General features: G+C 23.3%; 2 protein-coding genes across 2 annotated transcripts; one reads left to right on the top strand and one right to left on the bottom strand.

Annotated features, from left to right (window-relative positions):
• The first annotated feature begins 1,524 nt into the window (after positions 1-1,524).
• LOC114939136 (aminopeptidase N-like) lies at positions 1,525-21,712 on the top strand. The gene is made up of 15 exons (XM_085480596.1): positions 1,525-1,707; positions 4,129-4,658; positions 4,844-5,302; positions 5,397-5,580; positions 5,999-6,134; positions 6,571-6,646; positions 7,067-7,401; positions 8,013-8,290; positions 9,923-10,046; positions 18,410-18,687; positions 20,311-20,501; positions 20,643-20,942; positions 21,087-21,153; positions 21,299-21,367; positions 21,521-21,712. Exons 2-15 carry the CDS (start codon positions 4,156-4,158, stop codon positions 21,623-21,625), a joined length of 3,105 nt encoding a protein of 1,034 aa, XP_085336722.1. The 5' UTR covers positions 1,525-1,707; positions 4,129-4,155; the 3' UTR covers positions 21,626-21,712.
• Positions 21,713-22,539: 827 nt separating this feature from the next.
• On the bottom strand, positions 22,540-23,869 carry LOC114939148 (uncharacterized). The gene is made up of 3 exons (XM_085480581.1): positions 23,250-23,869; positions 22,893-23,044; positions 22,540-22,762 (listed from the first exon to the last, which is right to left on the bottom strand). The coding sequence occupies exons 2-3, from the start codon at positions 23,038-23,040 to the stop codon at positions 22,599-22,601; spliced, it is 312 nt and encodes a 103-aa protein (XP_085336707.1). The 5' UTR covers positions 23,041-23,044; positions 23,250-23,869; the 3' UTR covers positions 22,540-22,598.
• Positions 23,870-24,303: the final 434 nt, after the last annotated feature.

Genomic DNA, 24,303 nt, shown 5'->3' with positions numbered 1-24,303 from the left:
TCAAAGTAATAGATAATAAAATTTATTTAGATTGGTATCACAAAAAGACATTCTCAGGTAGATTACTTTCATTTTTTTCAAATCATCCGACTTGTCATAAAATAGGAACAATTTATAACTTGGTAGATAGAGCTTTATTACTATCACATCCGCAATTTCACAAAAAAATATAGAGAAAGCTATTAACATTTTGCTATCCAACGGTTATCCTCTTGATCTAATTTTCACAGAAATAAAACGCAGATTAAAAAATCTCTCAACTAAGAAATTTAACAAGCCTAATAATAACAATATAACAGATATTAATAATACTAATACTAACATTAAATATTTTGTCATACCATATATAGAATCAATATCTGAGAAAGTTGCTTCAGCAATAAGAAGACCTGACGTAGTGGTAGGATATCGTTGCATTAAAAAATTGAATGACTTCATAAAAGTTCAAAAGGACAAAAATAATTGCCCCACGAATTCTAACGTTATTTATAAATTGAATTGCAACGATTGTGATGCCACATATGTCGGACAGACAAAAAGACAGTTAGGAACGAGACTTAAAGAACATAAAAATAATATTAAATTAGACTCTGCTAGACATTCGGTTGTCACTGAACACATTCTAAACGAACAACATACATTTGACTGGGACAATATTAAAATTATGGATCATGAAAAGAATTACCATAAAAGACTAATATCTGAAATGATCCACATTAAAGAACAGAAAAATGGAATTAATTTAAATAAAGACACCGAATTGTTAGACAGTAGTTATTTTGACATACTTAAAAAATTTGCTGAATCATAATTTAGAAAAAACATTGGTAATAAATAAATACATCACGCTCTCTATTTTGACATTTGGTATTCAGACTTCGCAACACACACTTGAAATATCGGGAAAAAGGACTTGTTAAAACGATAATGTAAGTTGAAAGATTTTTTAATTTTCTCTAACATTGATTTAATTTGCGCATTATATCCGCAGCATGTTTAAATATCGCATAACTTGGCATCTCAGACCAATCGCTTTGCATATCTATTGGTCAACAGCGAAGAATCGTTTTAATTTTATATTTTAATATTTAACTAACTTTGTATTTTTAACATTTAACTTTGTATTTTAATATTTAACTTTTATGTATTGATAAAGACTGTAGTGCAGTCGAAACGTTTACAATTTATATCGATTCTGTAACGGAATGTTATTTTAATTATTTAACTATTAATAAAAAATTTTTACACCTTATTTATTTGCTCGTTTAGTTGGCCTATTATTTGATTTGTTTAATTTTGTTAATTTATACGAGCCTTTTATTAATTAATTTTCGTATTAATTATATAATTAATATATAATATGATCTGTATATGTACATAATATATATATAACATATTATATATTATATTATTATTTTATATATGCCAACACACACACACACACACCACGCACGCACGCACACGCACATATATTTGTATATATAAGCGACCTTAGAAGTTTCGTTGGCCAGAGAATCAGTTAGTCTTTCGTCGTCTTTCGAATCACATCGTGGTAGATAGAAAACTTTTAATAAAGTGTGTGTGAATATATTATATTTTTCAACATTGGGTGCTGCTAGCATTAATTTTGTTCCAGTGAATTATTAAAAAATATAATTTTTATCAATATATATACTTTTGTAATCAAATACTGTTCCGAAATAAAAGGTAAATCAGAATAAGTTAAATATATAAAAATATATATATTTGTCTACAAATACAAAATAATTTAATCATACAGTATTACGGAATTTTAAAGAATTGCAAACATATAAATATATAAAGAGAATAATTTTATTCTAAATTATCTTTAGATTTTAATGCAGAAATAAGTTCGAATAATATCGATAATATAATATTTTACAAATTGTAATGTTGAAATAAACTTACAAAACTTTGATATTAAATAATATAATTCTAAAATTTAAAAATACTGCAATTTACATAACAGATGATAAATATTATAATAGACACACTTAATTGTTCTTTTATTACTACATAATTAAAATTCTGTTTTCTAAAATTTTTCGTACTTTTTACTTTTTATAAAAAATATCTGTGTATTTTCACATTTAAAATAATGTATAAGTTGTGCTGACATTAAATAGAATAACTTTAACAAGAACAAAGAATCAAATATTAACTTTTTTGTTGTGTGTTAAAGATCATATATGTAATTAACTTTGCATGCCTTTTATACAAAGAGATCCGTGGCTAATTTAATACTTTTATTGATAATTAAGTAATTCTGACACTAAATAAAATACTGTACAAAGGAAGGAATCGTGGATGTTAATTTTCATTAAAAATAGTTAATATGAATAAGATAAACAGAATTATTAAGAATTATTGTGAGATAATTATTACAATTATAAAATTAAGACAATTATTAAGATAAAATTATCGGAAGCGATGAATATATTACGAGATATTAGACCATATTTTTTGCAACCATGTTTTTTGAAATAAGTAATATAAATTTGTAAATAATGCATATTTATTTGATAAATTGGGCAAAATTTGAATATGTTTAATTAAGACAACAGTTATACACAAATGCCTCCACACACACACAAACACATACATATATAAACGACCTCAGAAGTTTTGTTGCCCTAACACATCATATTTATCATGATGAAATGTTGAGAGAATCAGTCGGTCTATCATGGTCTTTCGAACCATATCGTGGTAGATATAATACTTGTAATAAAGTGTGTGTGAATATATTATATTCTTCCAACATTGTGTGCTGCTAAAGTATTAATTTGTAGCAATTAGTTGTTTAAAAATATAATTTTTATTAACGTACTTTTGCAATTATACTGTTCCAAAAAATAAAGTAAGTTCGAATAAGTTGAAAAAATATATAAATGTATATATTTATCTAAAAAAAGATTAATCTTACAGCCTAACAGAATATTAAAGAATTATCAATTTAAAGGAATTACCAATCTACTAATTGTCAATCCAATGAAAAATTCATAATATTATATATTTTATGCAATTGTTAACTCCACATCTATTTTGATGTCTTCAATCTGAAATATTTACAAGAATCCTATTATATATACAGAATGTTCCAGAACTAATAATAAATCTGTTAATAGTAGATTCCAGGGATCATTTAGAGTCGATATTTTCTCTGTGAGAATGTCGAGGAAGGTAATCATTATATTTGCATGTTCTCAAATTTGCCATCATGTATCTTTTGTAATTAAGCCTTAAATTAAGGTTCTGTTAAGAGAAAATCTTACTACAAATTTAATGACAAATGTGATCTTGTTAATGTTTTATTTCCACAAGGCTTAGTTTGCGAGAAATAATTTATTTTTAATAGCTTATAATTATGAAATTATTAGTACTTCGACAATTTCACTAAAAGAAAAATTGTCTAAAAAATGATATCAAGTATTGCTATTAATAGCTTCATTGCCAATATTGGGATATCTTGTATATATGTATATAATTTTTATTATCAAGTTTATAATTTATACAATTTAAAATTGATTTTATGTTAGTTTTATTATTAGTGATTTTTGAAGTTTATAATATACAATTTAAGAAATAAAATAACACAGACCTCTAAATGAAAATAATAGTAAATATGTGCTCTCTGTCACCGCTGCTCAGTCTTTCTTAACCTTTTATTGTCTTCTTCTTATTTTGAATAAACATACAGGTTTTCATGTAGGTAAATCAATATCAATAACTCGCGCGAAAAGCGCGCTTGTATTATCTGGCACATTACAAAAATTCAGAAATTAAAGTTATACACATTATTAAAATTCAGCAAATTTATATTATGTATATAATTATAAAGACACTTGAGAATTAAAATAGAAGTGCAGATGGAAAATAATAATATACATGTGCTCTCTTTCTCTCTCTTTCTCTCCTCTCTATCTCTCTCTCTCTCTCTTTCTCTGTCTGTCGCACACGCACACGCACACACACACGCACACGAACACACTAGTATGTGTATATATATATATATATATATATATATATATATATATATATATATATTTATATATGAAAAAAACATCCAACCATATTTAATTTCTCTATTTATCTTTTGTTTCACAGATCTAAAATAAATATTTTTTTTCCGACATGATGATATTTGTAAAACTATTATTAATAAGTAGCGGATTAATGTTTATTCCTGAGACTGCTTCTATTCGTAATGAATCATTGTTATGCTATCCACCATCAAAATATATAAAACCAATCCATTACGATATCAAGCTTATAACATATCTTGAAGGACATATTTTCTATGGAGAATATAATATCAGCATAAGCATTCTTAACCTAACGCAACGAATATTTTTACAATCAGAAAAATTAAGTATTCAAGATATAGTTTTATTTAAAAATGCAAAAAAATATCATGAGTATGATAAAGATACAGTTTATAAATCGACATATAATATTAAAGAAAACAGAATTTATATTCTATTTACGGATAAGTTATCACCAGGAAATTACATTTTAAATATAAAATATCTTGGTATTGCTGATAAAGTTTTTAGAGTTTACGACGTGAAAGGAAAAATAGCGTACGTAAATAATATATGTTTATTAAAAAAGTACAATGTGCAATTACATAAAACGTAATTAATATATTTTATTTATGTATTAAATGTTTCAAAAATTATTATATATCATGGAATTTAAATATAAAGACGTCCAATCTTTATCTTTAGTGCATATTATTACATATTACATTTTTTTAATTTCCAATATTTTTATGCTTGCTAAAAATGTTTCATTAATTTATCCTTTATGAAATGTATAGTTGGGTAGCTGCTATTCATTTCCATATAATATACCCTCGACAAAGGCTTTCATGTGAGGATGAACAGAATTTATTGTTAGAAGCAACCTTTAACATATCTATAGGATGTAATCAATGTACGGCTTTGTCAAATATGCCATTGCAAAATGAAGAAGAAAATGAGTACAAAATGTTATGGACACACTTTGCTACCACATCTGCAATGTCGCCTTATCTTGTAAGAATGATTATGTCTAATTTCCTATCACGTATTGATAATGACAATCGAAACATTGAAATGTGGTGCAATAACAAATATGGATTTTATATGAAATTTGCAAAAAATTTTGCTGAAAATATCACGTTGTTTTTTAAAAATCATTGGAATTCACGTTTGAACATAATTCTGAAGGTGACTCATGTTGCAATTCCAAATTTCCATGACAATGGCATAATAGATTTCGGATTTGTTTTTTATAAGTGAGTACAAGTGCTTGAAAGTACATTAAAAATAAAATTATATTAGTATGCAAAATTATAAAATTTATTAAATATAAAATTTATTTAATCTCAGTGAAACAGATATCATCTACGATAAAGAATTATATCCTATTACTCGCAAAATGGAAGTAGCTCAATTAGTAGGACGTAAAGTGATACAGGAATGGTTTAATACTCTGTTGATCAGTCCGCTTGTGTCGGATTTTTGGATTAAAAAAGGTTTTAGTGCATTATTTGCAACGTATGCTGTTAATAAGGTACGTCATTTTAAATGATTACATGCAGCTATATTTATAATTTAATTTATTAAAAATTAATATTTTTTAACGCCACTTATTTATTACAAAATTTTTAATTTTTATGCAATATAAAATAAGATATATTAATCAAAAACTAATCATTTATTTTACATATTATATTTATTTTAATAAATTTGATAAAGAGAAATCTGCAAAATAATATCATGAGAAAATAATTTAAAAAATATGTAATATTTGCTAATTATATTAATACAAAATTTTAGATTTTATTATTATATTTATTTTAATGTGTGTTTCAAAATGAGATAATGTTTTGTTTTAACAGTGAGGTAACGATAATAATATTAGTATTTGTATTTAATGCTAGTATATATTCAGAACGGTCATATCTATATATTAACTATTTTATTTATAGATTTATGAAAATCATCAAATAATAAATTTATTTGTTGTTCAAAAACAACATTACTCTTTTAATTTGGATAGTTATTACATGTTGAATTCTGCTTCACGTGTTAACAGTTCATTGGAAATTCCCAATTCTATTAGAGGTATACGTACTATAATAAAATATTCTGTGCAAATTTTTAACCGTTATTATTTTAAAATATGTGCAAAATTAGAAGATAATTAATTCTCTCTTTATTTGGATTTCAAATAAATATTGTATTATATTTATAAAAATACACACATACGCGCGCACATGTCCACACAAAGTGTCCGGTAATAGTTGCACATATGTAGGTAGAGGGAATTAATCGAATGTCCTTTAAAGCTTAGCTATCTTCGTAGGTAGGTAACGAAAAATGTACTTATAAAATAGAATAATGAACGATGCGGCTATAAAAAATATTTCGTTTACACGCGATTACTACCCTGTATACGTATACAATATTTACTATAAAAAATCACTATGTTTACAAGTAATTATTATAATAAATATATATTTATAATATATCTAATTCATAATTTTGATGTAAATCATAGCTCCTTTTATACTGCGCATGATGGAACGCTTACTAACTGTAAAAACACTTAGTAAATTAAGGAGCTTATATGACAAGTAAGTAATACAATATAGAATATATTATAAAAAAAATAAATTTTTTCAACTTAAATAATTTATAATAATAGAAGTTTTATATAATGTCTCTTATCTTCTTTCGTTTCTTCTGACATTATTAATATAATAATATTTTTCTTTTAGTATTACAATTCCGCTTTTTTTATATCTTCTACAAGAATTATTTTTAATTTTATTACTCTTATTCTTATGAAAACCGATTCTAAATTTTATTTTAAATTATGTTGTATTCTTTATTATTAGAATATATAGATGTAAGATATATAAATATATAAATAGAAGTGTGCAATATATGTATATTTTGATTCTTGGTATTTATTAAATTGTTTTATAATATTCATGTTATACAGACAAAATTTTAACATATTTTTATACATTTTAAATACTTTGTGAATTTAGGCTATCACATCGTTTAAGCTCTGCGGATTTTATTGCAAATTTTACTGCAACTATAGATAAAGTTCCGCGTGTACAACTAGTGAGAATGGAAGATTGGGCTTCGGAAAAGTATTGTCCTCTCATTAAAGTAGCACTAAGTTATAAGTTGACGGGCAAAATAATAGTATGGGTAGAATATAGTGACACATTAGAAATTGGCTACGTTCCTGTATCTTATACTACGGAAATATCTCCCGATTTTGACAATTTCACTATGCATTTTTTACTCGTGTCAGAGCATTTCTTATTTCCATTTGAAAAGGATGGTTGGGTGATATTCAATATACAACAAGTTGGTAAATATGGACAAATGAACTTATTATGATTTATTTCTCGCCTTTATTTTACACACACATAATTGACATAATTTTATATTTTTATCTATGTTATTCATTGTCCTATAAAAATCTGAGATATTCATTATATAACTATAATATTTATAAAATGTTTTGTGTATATATATATATATATATATATATATATATAACACATATATATATAACATTATATTTAAAATATAGGTAGGCGGTTATTTCTAAATATTATAATTTAATTTAATTAACAATAGTAAGTGCAGGTAACATACAATTTTCGTAACGTTACATGTTACAGAAATTATATTGTTGGTTAGTATTGTTGGTATAAAATAAATATTATTTTTGCATAACTAGAATCAATTTATTTTATAGTATATAACAATATATTTTACATAGTTTTATTTTTCTTTATTAGAAGTATAATATTAGGATAACATTTTTATAATTATTTTTTATATTTTATTTGCATTTTATTTACATGTATAAAATTTTTGATAATAGTATAAAAAATAGGTTTGAAAATATTAAATATTAATTATAAAATTATTCAAAACAATAAAAATTAATAAAATTTATTTATTATTCGACAGGATATTATCGCGTTAACTATGATGATGAGAATTGGCGAAGAATTTCAATTTATCTAAACTCTGATAATTACATGAAAATTCATGTTCTTAATCGTGCCCAAATTATCGATGATGCATTTCATTTAATGATAGGAAGCCAACTTAACTGCCATATATTCTGGGATCTAATAAAGTATTTCCATCGAGAAGAAGATTATGTGGCCTGGTATCCTATGTTTAAAGCTATGGAATATATGTATGGTACTTTTCCATGGAAAGAAATGGTTGGAAATGTTACGGTAAATATTATTAAATTTCAATGAAAATATTACATTTTAAATATATAAATATACACTCATTGATCAAAAATTAGAAAAATATGTCCATCAACGATAAAAATTTACATACTGTTGCGTTGCAAACAAATGTACAAACAAATTCAGTTTGAATAATCACTCACCCGAAGAACTGTCCGAAAAGTCTGATTTTCATTACTCCAAATATTGACTAGCTCATATAGCCTATATTAAATCCGTTTTAACACAAAAAATTAATTCTTTTTTTTGTATTACCGCGAACTACTTCCACATTTGTGGACCGTTTTTCATGAAATTGGTACCAAAATGTAAATTAATAATTCTTATTTATCTCTTTCTTTAAGACACACTATGTTAAAAAAATTAAAAAATTAAAAAAATCATCATCTCATTACACTCCCCAAAAAATTTGCTACTTATATATATATAGATATATAGATATAAATAAATATTAAATTATGAGAAAATTAATCAATAAATGTATGAATGCGTATGTAGTATTGTAAAACTTAAAAAAAAACACATAGTAGTGATCCTCGAAAAATATGCAAAATTTTGGTACCAATTTCGAGAAAATCGGTCTATAAATGTGTTGATGCGTGGGTGGTTGCGTGGGTGAGTGAATAGAGTGTTAAAAATTTTTTAAAATCATATATTGACCATCCCCGACAAATTTATAAAATTTTAGTACAAATTTCAAAAAACTTTGTGAATAAATGTGTGAATGCGTGAGTAGATGCGTGATTGGAATAAAACTTAAAAAAACTACACAACAGCTTTCTATTAAAAATTTGCAACATTTTGGTACTAATTTCGTGAAAATTGGTCCATAAATGCGCATGCGTGTGGGTGAATGCGTGGGTGGAGGTGTAAAACTTGAAAAAACCGCATTGTCGCTATCTCCAAAAAATTTGCAACATTTCGATACCATGTATTCAGAAATATAGCAAAAAAGATTTTCTTCGCAAAATATACCCTTCTCTGAAGAAGGAAAATAGAATTAGAAAAATTAAAAAAAAAACTCACAACAGCCACCTCCGAAAAATTTGCAACATTTTGGTACCAATTTCACGAAAATCGGTCCACAAATGCGGAAGTAATTCGCGTACAGACAGACAGACAGACGGTGCTTATATATATATATAGATATATAACATTGTTATTATTGTAGATATATAGCAAGGTGCTTAAAATCTTTCTTAATGAATGCAATTATAATGGCTTTATATCAATATTACATGTTGTAATTAAAAACAATTAAACATATATGTAATTGGAAAACATTAATTATATATTTCAAAAATTTATATTTTATACCTTAATTAAAAATAAAATATAATTAAAAAATAGTTATGAAATTTTAATATCTATTAAATATTATAAAACATTTCGCACAAGTTAAACCATATTTTTGCGTACGTGTATAATACATAGTATATTTGCACGTGCATATGTACGTGAATAGATAAACGTTAGCGTCTATAAGTGAATTTGTATGTATGTTTATTTTATAGAGAAAATTTTAATAATCTATTAGAAAATAATAAAAAAATATGATATATTTTAAATACATTTATAATATGAACAAATAAATATGTATTTAACAATTTATAGTTTAGAATAAAGCACGCATTATACAAGGGCTTTAAAAACAAAAAAAAAATTTTTTATTTGTTGACTTTTGCCTTTGGTCAAAGGCATATTGTAAGGTTTGAGTTAACAAAAAAACCCGTTTTGGGTTGTTATGATAAGGATTTGAAAAAATTAAAAAATCCAAAAAAAAATTATTTCTTCCCCTATAAGCTTATTGAAGGGGAATTTAGATTAAAATTACAGAACAGAAAATCAAAATGTTCTTACTCAGTCCACATATATTCGGGCGAAGGACAAAATCACTTTTTTAATTTTAATGATTTTTGAAGTAAACCAAGTTTTGAATTTTTTATAAAATTTTTTAAAAAAAAATTAATTTTTTAAATTAAAAAATTAATAATTAATTAAAAACCTTATAAATTTTTTAAAATATATACAAACATAATTAAATAAATATATATTTAAATCTAATATTTAATTTGTTTTTTTTGTTTTTAACATTTAAATTCACTGCAGATAAATATTATTTAATACGTATATTGGTTTTCATCGGGGAAAAAATTTTAATTTTTTTTTTTTAAATAAAAAAGGTTATAAAACATATAATAATTTATTTTAAAATTTAAAAAATTTTGTAGTTAAACACATTATTTATTAAAATTTTAAAAATAAACCCTTTACAAATAAGAGATTTTTCCAGATTTAGAAGAAAATTTTTTCTAATTGTGGTTTGGAAGCAAATAAATTAAAGAAATTTATTTAAGGGGAAAAAAACGAAATTTGTTTTTTTTTTAATTTCTAAATTGAATTTTAACGTTTTGGTTTCTTATAAAAAATTTTTTGATTTTTTTAGGGAATTTTTTTTAAATAAGGGAAATGTTAAAACGTTTAACAAAAAAAAGCAAGTTTATAATTGAAATAAAATAAAAAACAAAGACATATTTTGTAGATTTTTTATTTTTAATAAAAAACTAAAGTAAAAAAATCCTTTAAAATTTTGCGGGAATAATACATCTTTTCTTTATATTTTTATAAAAAAAAATATGTATATTTTTAAATTTTTTAAAAACTAATAGAAGTAAGATGTTAAAATTAAAATTAAAATAAGTATAAAAAATTTCATAGTTAATATTAAAATTTTTTTTTTGTTTTTAAAATTTGGATTGAAGCATTTTTATTTTTTTAAATTACCTAAACATTCTTTTCTTTTTTTTTTTTCCCCAACCCCCTTTATTCTACGAAATATATTTTTAATTTATAAGTTATTTAAAAAAAATTTTAAATTTTATTAAATTTTTAAAATAGTTTTACAAAAAAAATTTTCAAATTATGAACAATTTTGGGTTTACTAATTTTAATAGACTAAAAAAATATGAAAAAACAAAATTTTCTTTTTTTATTTTTTAATATTTTTCAATTGTTTAAAAAGAAATTTTGATGTTGAAGTTTTAAAAAAATTTTTATTTTAAAGCTTTCAAAACCCGCGTTTTTAACAGGCCCCCAAACAAGCGATTTTTTTTTTTAATATTAACAAATTAAATTATTATTTTTTGTTTATTATTTATTTTTTTTATTTTTTAATAATAAATTCATTTTTTTTAAAAAAAAATTTTAAAAAAAATGTTGGGGGTTTTCAAAAAAATGAAATGGTTAAAAAATGGGAAAAGGAATTAAATTTTATTTGCTTATTTGCAAAAAAAAAAAAAGGGGAGAGAGAGAAATTTTATAAAAAAAATAGAAAAAAATGAAAAAGAAAAAAAAAAGGGAAAAAGAAAAATAAAAAGAAAAAAAAGAAAAAAGGGGGGGGAAAAATTTAGAAAAAAATAGAAATAAAAAGGGGGCAAAAAGGAAAGGGGGGGGGTTTTTTTGGAAGGAAGAAATAATTTTTGGGAAAAGATGGGGAGGAGTTTCTTTCTCTTTAAATCTTTCAATATTTAAATTTTTTTATAAGTATTCATTAATTAATTAAAATTTTTTTCCTTTTTGTCCGTTTCTTCTTCGGTTTTATTTTCCGGCCCCTTGCAATTATTTCGTTTTCGTAAACTTTTCCAAAAGATTAAAAAAAAAAAATTTCCCCCCTTTTTTTATTTTGCTTTAATTTCTTTTCTTGACGTTTTGTTTTAGAAAAAAAATATTTTTCCACGTGAACTTTTTTAAAGGTTTTTTTATTCGGGCGCGGGTTGAGTTTTTTGTTTTAAAATCGTTTACCACTCATTTTTTTCCACCCATTTTAATATTAAAAAGTTAAGTTTTCTTTTTTTTTTCTTATTTTTTTGTTTTTTAGTATTTTTTTTAAGATGGGGCCCGGGAAAAAAAAAATTGAAAAACACTTTTCAGAAAGTTTAAAAAAAAAAAAATGTTTCTAAAATTTTCGAAAAAATAAATTTTTGATAATTAAATTTTAGAGAGGTAAGAGGATAATATTAGGGGCCGGGTAGGAAAAAAAGTGGAAAAAAAATTTATGACTGATGAAAAAAAAAACGTTTTATTTTTTAAAAGGGGAGGGATAATTCAAAAATTAAAAACACAATTTTTGTTTAAAAAATTTGTTCCCCGGTTTTGGGAGTGCCTCGAATGTGGTTTATCAAAAGAGACGTAGTGCAAAAAGCACTGTTGGTCGTTTTTTCCTTTCTCGAAAGTGGATTTTTAATAATTAAGGGGTCCAATAAAATAACGGAAATTTTCAAGGGGGAACTTTTTTTTTTGGTCAATTTTGGGAAAAAAATTTTCGTCAGCGAAAAGCAAAAATTTTACATTTTTTTTTTCCTTTGTCATTATTACTTTTTGCCTTTTGTTTTAGTAAAATTCCCTTTTAGAAGAATTTGATAGTTTTTTAATCCAAAACGTTTGTTTTTTAACCCATTTTTTTTCAATTTTATAAGGGAAAATTTTTAAAATTTTAAAAATTTCCAAAAAAAATCGTTTTTTAAATTGGGCTAAAGAACCCCCCTTAATTTTGGGTTGGTTTATTACCGTCCCAATAAAAAAGGGGGTTTATTTTTGGGTCCAAATTTTACAGTTTTCTCGTGGAAAAATAAAATTTTGATCTTTTTTCGAAAAAAAAATAAAAAAATTTTTAATTTTTTAGAATAGTAAGTTAATCCCATCGAAAACCTTAAAATTTTTTGGTTTGTTTTGGAAAAAAATTTTTATTTTTTTGTGGTTTTAAGTTTTAAGCATTTCCAACTTATCATAAATAAAATTTAAATAAAAACTTTTTAAATTTGTAAGGGGCCGTTTTTGGGTTTTTTTTTTTAAAAAATTCTCGTAGTTTCCCCTTCTTTTTCCCTTTTGCCAAAATTTAAAACATTTTAGCCCAATGTAATTTTTAAAATCATAAAAAATTAATTTTTTTAAAATGACTTCTAAAAAAAAAATTAAAAAAAGCTTTTAAAAAATATTGAAATTTTTTTAAAAAATGGGAGAACCAAAAGGCGGTTTTCCCACACGATTCGCTTTATTTTTTTTATTTTTTATTTTCCGAAAAGTTTAGGGGTTTAACAAAAAAACAAAATATAAATTTAAACCCAATAAAATATCTTGAAAAAAGTTTTTTGGGAAAAATTTTTTAAAATTTAGTTCGTGGAAAACTTGTACGAATTTGGCTCTGGCCTTAAAATTTATTTTTTAAATTTGAAAAGTGCAATGATGTGGGCTAACTTAAACCAAGTTAGATTTTAATTGTCAAGTAAATGGCCCAAACGAAGACAATTTCCGATAAAAAGGTTTATTTTTTTTCAAGAAAAAGGGGTGTTTGCGGGGAACCCGGAAAAATTTCGCAAGACAAAAAAAAATAATAAAAAAAATGTGTTTAATTACTTAAATATAAAATTTATTATTTCTTTTTTTATAAAATTTATACATTTTTTTAGCTTTAAGTTTAATTGTAATATTTTTTAGGGAAATATACTGAAAATTATATTTTATATTATACAAAACACTTTACAAGTTTTGTGCCCAAAAAACCCATCATATTGGCCATCATACACGACAGCAACATCCCTTTCGTAGTCTTCAAAAACGACGTGGAGATATAATTCTTTTAACAACGGTGTGAAATTTAATTTTTCCCAACTTGCTTTTTTGCTAGTATTAAATTTTGTTGGTTAATTTGTTAAAAAAAATAACTTTTTTATCAATAACTATTTTTGGCAGTTAAAAATAGTTTTGATATAAACGGTGGTCAGAAAAGTTTAAAAATTTAAAATATATTATATTTTTCACAAACAAAAAAATTTTAAAATCATACGGGTTTATAATTTTTTAAAAATTTAAAAAAGTATAAATATAAAAAAGGAAAAATTTTATTCTAAATCATCTTTTTTTAAATGAGTTTTTTAAATAATTTGAAAAATATTTTTAATATACGAATTGTAAGGTTGTAAAAAATCTGGAACCACAAAAGTTTAAATTCGAATAAATTATTTTAAAACTTAAAAAATACGAAATTTTACATAACAAAAAAATTAAATAAACACTTTAATTTATTTTTTATTCTAAAAATTAGAATTTGCTTTCTAAAATTTGTCGTTTTTTTATTTTTTATAAAAATACTTTTTGGTTTTAAATTTAAAAAAATCCAAGCTGTGCTGACTTTTAGTAAATAACTTAAAAAAAAAAAAACAAAAAAATTAAATATTTTGTTGTGTGTTGAAGACTATATGAAATTAACTTTCTTTTCTTTTAGAAAAAATCCGGCAATTTAAATTTTAAATTGATAATTAAGTAGTCCCCAAAATAGAATACTTTACAAAAAAAAAAATCGTGGATTTTAAATTTTTCATTAAAAATTAGTATGATAAGAAAACAAAATTTTTTAAAATTATTGTGAGAAAATTTTTAAATTAATTAAATTCAGACAATTTTTAAAAAAAATTTTGGGAAGCGGAGAGTATATTACGAGTATTAGACCATTTTTTTGCGACCTGTTTTTTGAAAAAAGTAATTAAAATTTGAAATAATGCTATTTATTTGATAAATGGGAAAAAAAATTTAATATGTTTAATTAAGGGCCAACCGTTATAACAAACCTCCAACACAACCCCACCCACAAACAAAAAACATTATAAAACGATCTCAAAAGTTTTTTTTTGCCCCAACACACCCAAAAATTTTTTCATGATAAAATGTTGAAAATCGTCAGTTTTTTTCATGGGGTCTTTCGACCATATCGTGGTAAATATAAAATTACTTTAATAAAGGTTTTTTTTGAAAAAGATTTATTTTTTCTTCAACATTTGCTGAAAGAGTATATTTGTAGTTTGTTTTGTTAAATATAATTTTTTAAAATCAACGACTTTTGCCCAAATACTGTTTCCGAAAAATAGAGAAAATCAAATAAGTTAAAAAAAAAATTTAAATGATTTTTAAAAAACAAAAATTAAACTTTAATTAAAATTAAAAATTAAATTTTTAAAAGACTAAATCATAATTTCAATAAATAAAAAATTCATTTTTTTTTTCTTTTTTCTTCCCCCATTATTTTTGTCTTAACGAAAACAAAAAAAAACAAAGTTGAATATTAAAAAATCTTTAAATTATAACCAAATATTCCATATTTTTTGTAAAAGTCAAAAAAAATTTTTTTGCATTTAAATTTTGAAACTTTTAATAAGCAAATTAAGGTTTTTTTTAAAAAACTTTTTAAAAATTGCAAATTGTTTTGTTAATATTTTTTTTCCAAAGGTTTAGTTTTTCAAAAAACATTTTTTTTTTTTAAATAGTTTTAACATAAATTTTAAAATTTCGACAAATTTTTACTAAAAAAAATTTGTAAAAAAGATAAGTTTTTTTTAAATAATTTTTGCAAAAAAGTAATTGTATATAATTTTTTTTTCAGGAAATTTAAAAAAAAAGGGGTTTTTTTTTATTTATTTCGTTTTATAAAACAAAAAAATTTAAAAAACACTTTAAAATAAAAAAATTATTGCCCTGATGATTTTTTTTTAGGTTTTTCCATTTGAAAAAAAAAAGCGTACTAAAATAAGGGAAGGGGTTTTTTTTTTTAAAAAAAATTCAAAAATGTTCAATAATTTAAAATTGAATTTAAAATTTATTTTAAATTTCCCTTGAAATTTTAAAAATAAATCAGGGAAAATTTTTAATAAAAGGCCCCCTCTTTTTCTTTTCTTTTTTCTTTCTTTCCCTCTTTTTTTTCCCCCAAAAAGGGCCCCCAAGGGGAAAAAAAGTTTTAAAAATTAAATTTTTATGAAAAAAAAAAAAATTTTTTTCCAAACTTTTTAAGATCAAAAAAATTTTTTTTCCATGTGTTTTTGAACAAATTATTTAAAAAGACAAATAATGGATGTTTTTTCAATGAAAACTTTTGTTCCACCACAAAATAAAAAAATATACATAATTTATAAAAGGAAAATTTTCTATAGTTTTCACTGCCCCCCAAAAAACTGAAGAAATTTTTTAAAATTTTTTCTAAGTATTTATTTAAAAAATGAAAAAATTTCAGAAAAAGAATTTATGAATTGAAAATTTGTAAAAAAAACAGGTTTTTTTTATTTAAAAACCCCGGGAAATTCACTTTTTAAAAAAAATTTTTAATTCTGATGAGTTTTTTTTAATTAAACGGGGAAAAAAAAATGGAATTTAAATTTGTTTTTTAAAAAGTACCAATGGAAATTCATAAAATTTAAATTATTTTTAGTTTTAAAGTTTAAAAAATTAATTTTTAAATTTTAAATTAAAAGAATTTTATTTTTAGTGCAATATCTTTTTCTTTAAAAGCTTTTTTTTCTATTTTAGTTGCAAAAATGGTTTTTAATTATTTTAAAAAAGTAAGGGGGTACGGATTTTTAATTTTATGCCCTGCGGTTTTTTTGGGGGGATAAAAAATTTTTGAAAGGGCATTTCATTTGAGTAGGGTTTAAAAAGGGTAGTCTTTTAAAAAAGGGATTTTTAAAATAAGAAAAAATTAAAAATTGTTATCCACTTCCAAAATTCAATTTTTTTTGTAAGAATGATTTGTCTAATTTTTATACTATTTATTTTTTAAATAAAAGAAAATTTTGGGCAAAGAATATAATTTAATAAAAATTTCAAAAAATTTTGTAAAATTTTTTTTTTTTTAAAATATTAAACGGGAACTTTTGAAGATTTTATTTTAATTAAATTTTAAATGGTTGGGGTTTTTCGGTTTTGTTTTTTTTAACAGTGGGTACATAAAAAAAAAATTATTTGTTTTAAATTATTTTTTATTAAAATAAATTTATTAAATTTTTAAATTTTTAATTATAAAAAAGAATCATTCAAAAAATTTTTTTCCCCAAAATAAATGCTCAATTTATTTGGATAAGTAACCCAAAGGGTTAATCCTGTTACGGTGTTGGATTTTTGGAAATAAAATTTTAGGTTTTTTAAACGTACTTTAAAAAATAGTCTTTTTAAAAATTTATTATTTTAAAATTTTTTAAAAAATTAAATTTTTTCCCCTTATTTATTTAAAAATTTTATTTTTATAAAATAAAAAAAGGGAATTAAAAAAAATTCTTTTTTTCATAATTTTTTTATTTAAAAAATTTTTTAAAGGAATTAAAATAATGGAAAAAATTAAAAAATATGTTTATTGCTAAATTTTAAAATTAAAAATTTGTTTTTAATTTTTAAAAGGTGTGGTAAAAAAAATTTTTTTTTTAACGTTTTTAACGTAAAATATTTATTTTTTTAAAAAGTAATTTTTTAAAGGTAACTATTTTTAAAATATTTTATTTAAAATTTTAAAAAATCTAATAAAAATTTTTTGTTTTTTAAAACAATTTCTCTTTTAATTTTGGAGATTCCCTTTTAAACCCTCCTTTTAAAACATTGGGGAATTCCCCAACTTGAGGAAAGTATAAATAAATATTTAAAAATTTTTTTAAACTTAAAATTATTTAAAATATTTAAATTTTTAAAGATAATTTCTCTCTTTTTGGTTTCAATAAATATTTATTTTTTTTAAAAAAACAAATCGGCCACTTCCCCAAAAATTTAATTTCACATTTTAGGGAAAATTTTAAAAATTTTTTTAAATTATATCTTTGAGTAGTAAGAAAAAATTGTATTATAAAAAATAAAAAGTGGAAAAAAAATTTTTTGTTTCCCCGGAATTATTATTAAATTTTTTTTTTAAAAAAAAATTCACATTTTTTTAAAAAACATTTTTAAAAAATTTAATTTATTAATCAATTAAATTTTGATTTAAATGCTTTTTATCCCATATGGAAGTTCCCGTAAAAAAAATTAAAAATTGGCTTGAAAAAAGTAATAAAAAAATATATTATAACTAGAATCAATTTATTTTATAGTATATAACAATATATTTTACATAGTTTTATTTTTCTTTATTAGAAGTATAATATTAGGATAACATTTTTATAATTATTTTTTATTTGCATTTTATTTACATGTATAAAATTTTTGATAATAGTATAAAAAATAGGTTTAAAAATATTAAATATTAATTATAAAATTATTCAAAACAATAAAAATTAATAAAATTTATTTATTACTTGACAGGATATTATCGCGTTAACTATGATGATGAGAATTGGCGAAGAATTTCAATTTATCTAAACTCTGATAATTACATGAAAATTCATGTTCTTAATCGTGCCCAAATTATCGATGATGCATTTCATTTAATGATAGTAAGCCAACTTAACTGCCATATATTCTGGGATCTCATAAAGTATTTACATCGAGAAGAAGATTATGTGGCATGGTATCCTATGTTTAAAGCTATGGAATACATGTATGGTACTTTTCCATGGAAAGAAATGGTTGGAAATGTTACGGTAAATATTAATAAATTTCAATGAAAAATATTACATTTTAAGAATATGAATATACACTCATTGATCAAAAATTAGAAAAATATGTCCATCAACGATAAAAATTTACATACTGTTGCGTCGCAAACAAATGTACAAACAAATTCAGTTTGAATAATCACTCACCCGAAGAACTGTCCGAAAAGTCTGATTTTCATTACTCCAAATATTGACTAGCTCATATAGCCTATATTAAATCCGTTTTAACACAAATTAATTCTTTTTTTTGTATTACCGCGAACTACTTCCACATTTGTGGACCGTTTTTCGTGAAACTAGGTACCAAATGTAAATTAATAATTCTTATTTATCTCTTTCTTTAAAACACACTATGTTAAAAAAATTAAAAAATTTAAAAATCATCATCTCATTACACTCCCCAAAAAATTTGCTACTTATATATATATAGATATATAGATATAAATAAATATTAAATTTTGAGAAAATTAATCAATAAATGTATGAATGCGTGGGTGGATGCGTATGTAGTATTGTAAAACTTAAAAAAAAACACATAGTAGTGATCCTCGAAAAATATGCAAAATTTTGGTACCAATTTCGAGAAAATCGGTCTATAAATGTGTTGATGCGTGGGTGAGTGAATAGAGTGTTAAAAATTTTTTAAAATCATATATTGACCATCCCCGACAAATTTACAAAATTTTAGTACAAATTTCAAAAAACTTTGTGAATAAATGTGTGAATGCGTGAGTAGATGCGTGATTGCAATAAAACTTAAAAAAACTACACAACAGCTTTCTATTAAAAATTTGCAACATTTTGGTACTAATTTCGTGAAAATTGGTCCATAAATGCGCATGCGTGTGGGTGAATGCGTGGGTGGAGGTGTAACACTTGAAAAAACCGCATCGTCGCTATCTCCAAAAAATTTGCAACATTTCGATACCATGTATTCAGAAATATAGCAAAAAAAGATTTTCTTCGCAAAAATATACCCTTCTCTGAAGAAGAAAAATAGAATTAGAAAAATTAAAAAAAAAACTCACAACAGCCACCTCCGAAAAATTTGCAACATTTTGGTACCAATTTCACGAAAATCGGTCCACAAATGCGGAAGTAATTCGCGTACAGACAGACAGACAGACGGTGCTTATATATATAGATATATAACATTGTTATTAGATATATAGCAAGGTGCTTAAAATCTTTCTCAATGAATGCAATTATAATGGCTTTATATCAATATTACACGTTGTAATTAAAAACAATTAAACATATATGTAATTGGAAAACATTAATTATATATTTCAAAAATTTATATTCTATATCTTATTTAAAAATAAAATATAATTAAAAAATAATTATGAAATTTTAATATCTATTAAATATTATAAAACATTTCGCACAAGTTAAACCATATTTTTGCGTACGTATATAATACATACGTATATTTGCACGTGCATATGTACGTGAATAGATAAACGTTAGCGTCTATAAGTGATATTGTATGTATGTTTATTTCATACAGTAAATTTTAATAATCTATTAGAATATAATATAAAAATATGATATATTATAAATACATTTATAATATGAACAAATAAATATGTATTTAACAATTTTTAGTTTAGAATAAAGCACGCATTATACAAGGTACTTGAAAAAATCAAATATGAAGAAATTGATGATACAGACGAACTTAGAATATGTTTACGACAAGAAGCTGCAAAATGGGCATGTTTTCTCAATGACTACGTTTGTATGAGAGAAGCGAAAAATAAATTAGTACATCATCTCCAAGATCATACAAAACACAAGTAAATTTTGTTATATATATTTAGCCTTCCCTACATAATCAAATTCTCTTGTATGTATCGCCTACAATGTTTAAACGATTTGATCGAGAGATCCATATGATAATCTTTAATAAGAAAATTTAATTTTTTATTATGTTATAGACTTTTGCCATGGTGGCAGGAATGGACATATTGTAACGGTTTGATGATGACTAATAACAAAACGATTTGGCAATTAGTGTATGATATAGGATATGAAAAATTTAATTCTAAATTTATACAATATTTGGCTTGCCCTGATAATGCTTATATGATTAGAGACTATTTACGATTTAAATCTATTACAGAACGAGAAAATCAATATGTTCTTACATACAATCTCTTACATATTATTACGAGGCATGCTAAGGATCAAAATACACTGTTTTTCATATTAGATGATCTTTTGCACGTAAAACCAAAGTAATTTGATATATTTTTATAAATATTTTCTACAAAAATTTATTATGTGATTTATATATATTGTATATATATATATATATATATATATATATATATATATACATATGCATATATATATGTATATTTGTTTTTTTTTGTTTTTAGACATGTTGATATCACTGCAGCAATAATTATTATTATTAATAACATATATTCCGTAAATCGAACTCAGGTAAAAAATTTACATGTTTATATATGTATGTATATACAAAATGTGTTATAAATACGATATTAATAATTATTATTTAATGTTAAATAATTTTGATAATGTTACAACAACATTATTTATTAATAATGTTAAAAATAATACATTCTAGCAAATAAGCAGATTCATTCAAGATTTATTGAAAGACAATGTATACATAATTGTTGATATGGAAGCAAAGGTAAATTTAAAAAATATTATTTTGGAAAGCGAAAGAAAACGAAATATTGTTCTATTTTATTAATTTCTAAATATGAATTTTATATTTGTTTTGTTTCTTATATAAAGAGTATATATTGATTTTATTATGCAAATCTTTGTTTATATATATTAGGATGTCATAAAGCAGAATTTCAACAAAATTAAAAGCAAGATATCAATTCGCAACAGTCAAATCAAAAGACAAAGACAGTATTTTGATAGTATTTTTTATTATTAATAGAAAATACTACAAAGTAAAAAAATTGCAGCTTTGCATTGTGTGCGTGGATATACTTCATACTAATACTTTTCTTTATTAATTAAACAGTATAATATATAAATAAATAATTATATATGTATATATATATTAAACATGTTTGTGTAACTATAAGAATTAGTAAGATGTTAAAATGATATGTAAACTAATTATAATTATATGTGCTTATATGTTCAATATTTAAATATCTTTTACATTTAATATGTTACTATATAAAATTTGTGATTGATTAGCATTTTATAGTTTACATTAAATCACATAACACAATTTCTCTCTCTCTCTCTCTCTCTCTCTCTTTCTCTCTATCCCTAATCCCTTTACTTCTATTTTCTGTAAATCCATATTTTAATTTCAATAAAGTTATTTAAATAAAATATTAATTTTAATATTAATATTTATTAAATTATGTTACATAATTTTCAAATAATGCAATCTAATTCGGCACTTATTACTATTGATTTAATAGACATAAAAATACTGCAAAATCGGAATTTTACCTTAATTATATTTAATTAATTTTAGCAATTACGTTTAAAAGAAATATAAGCATAGATAGAAGATAAAAAATATAAAAAATTTTTATTATTAAATTGACGTTTTCAATAAATTCGCGTCTAACATGTGTTTCTTCCAATCAACGCGATGAGTTTTAATATTAACAAATTAAATTATTATTTTATTTGTCTCTATTATTTATTGTTTTTTAGTATTTTTTAATAATAAATGTCGATTCTATTTTAGCAAAATAAAATTTGTAAAACACTGTTGCAACGTGTTCGAAAAAAATAGAAATCCGTTATACTAAAATCGGAAAAGAATTAATATATCTTAAAAGCTTATATATGCACATTAAATTAAATTACATTCACATATGGAGATGTATGTACGTTAATATTCTCTCTATGATAGCTTTTTGAATATTAAATTTATACTGTCATATCGTTATAAAAAAGAATTGAAATCGATATAATATTATTTTTGGATAGAAACTAATATGTGTATCACCAAAATTGAAATATTTATAATACTTTCCATTAAAATCTAAAGCGTGCACATTCTTGTCCTTTTTCACAATTAGTGTTCTGTTACCACGATCACCTGTTTATAACGCCATAATATAAGTAACAATATAAATAAAATCATGAATAAAATCATGAATATAATCATGAATGAAAAAAGAAACGTTATAATAATAAAAAGAAAGAAATAAAGGAGATAAATATCATACCGTATACCATAACCATACGAATTTTCATGATAAATTCGTGCTTTACCAGGTTCAAAATTGGCCAGTTTCTGAATTCCGGCCAATACAGTTTCTTCGCAAGATCGTATGGCGCCTCGCACGGCACGTTTCTCCTCTCGTCTTTCAACATCTCTCTACGAATAGTTGATAACTTTCAGTTTATTAATTGTTGACTTCACTTTAACTTTAATTAATTATGTATTTTATGTCGCGTATGTTTAGATCCTGTTTTCTTCTTGCGGTATTATATTTTGCCGGTCGACATCTGCGATTATTTCGACATTGCTGTGCAGTAAACTTATATGCGCAAAAACGTATAAAAAAAAGAAGAAGATTTACCCTTTTTTGTTTACGCTTGTCGTTGAAATTCTCTCCTGCACGTTTTCGTCTTCTGAGGTACAAAGCGACTTTTCCGACGTCGACACGTTGATAACGCGATTTTATTCGGGCGCGGTGACGTTTTCTGTGTTTTAACCCTCAGTTACCACTCATTTTTGGCCACCCTATTTTAACACTCATTGATTAAAGTAATCCAGAGTCTTCTTTTGTTTATACTTCTGTATCTAATGAAGCTATTTTGAAGTATTTTTTTTCAATCGATACGCCAGACAGTAAGAAAAAAAAATATATCAGTACAAATATCAACATATTTCTACGACTTAAGATATTTAAGAAAAAATAAAAAGTGATCTTCTAAAATTTCGAAAAAATCATTTTTGATATAGGTTAACGTAATTTAGAGAGGTAACTGAGGAATAATATTACTGCCAGTACTGAAAATCAACACAGTCGTTGACGAAAGAATTTTATGACGTTGATGAAAAGTAAAACTGTATTATTATTATAATTTTTTTTTCGTTTGCTGTTAATGGTGATGCACATTCGCACATTAATTAAATATTCACAATATAAACTGATTAAAGACAATATGTATCACTCGTTCTTCGTAGTGCTCTCGAATGTGGTTTGATCACAAAGAGACGTAGTGCAATAATTGCATCATGAAATTGCATCGTTTGTTCCTTATCTGCGACAGCGGATATGATACAATGAATATACAGAGTGTCCAATAATTAACGGATCAACGATTACAAGTGGATTCTTTGGTCAATTTGGGAACAATTTTTCGTCAGCGAAAATGTCGAAAAAGGTCATCATTTTTTACAACTTTCCAATATTTGTCATTATGTATCTTTATAACTAAGCCTCAAATTAAAATTTTATCATAGTAAACTTTACCTGAAATTAACTGAAGAATGTAATTGTGATAGATTTTTAACTCCAAAACGTTTAGTTTTCATAAAACCCATTTTTTTCAATTGCTTATAACTCGAAAATTATTAACTTCTCAACATTTTCGCTAAGAAAAAATCGTCTTTAAATTGGCTAAAGA

The sequence above is a fragment of the Nylanderia fulva genome, unplaced genomic scaffold (genome assembly GCF_048542155.1).
Source record: "Nylanderia fulva isolate GAGA-0341 unplaced genomic scaffold, ASM4854215v1 Scaffold15, whole genome shotgun sequence".
Lineage (NCBI taxonomy): Eukaryota > Metazoa > Arthropoda > Insecta > Hymenoptera > Formicidae > Nylanderia > Nylanderia fulva.
Note: the sequence above shows the minus strand (reverse complement) of the source record. Positions and strands in the feature narration are given on the sequence as shown.

What these genes read in the sequence shown, in the direction of transcription:
- LOC114939136 (XM_085480596.1), top strand. Translation starts at nt 4,156, where the DNA reads ATGATGATATTTGTAAAACTATTATTAATAAGTAGCGGATTAATGTTT. An exon ending in AAATGGTTGGAAATGTTACG is followed by an intron (nt 18,688 to 20,310) that starts GTAAATATTAAT and finishes AACAATTTTTAG; the next exon opens with TTTAGAATAAAGCACGCATT. An exon ending in CTTTTGCACGTAAAACCAAA is followed by an intron (nt 20,943 to 21,086) that starts GTAATTTGATAT and finishes TTTTGTTTTTAG; the next exon opens with ACATGTTGATATCACTGCAG.
- LOC114939148 (XM_085480581.1), bottom strand. Translation starts at nt 23,040, where the DNA reads ATGTTGAAAGACGAGAGGAGAAACGTGCCGTGCGAGGCGCCATACGAT. An exon ending in TCGTATGGTTATGGTATACG is followed by an intron (nt 22,763 to 22,892) that starts GTATGATATTTA and finishes CGTTATAAACAG; the next exon opens with GTGATCGTGGTAACAGAACA.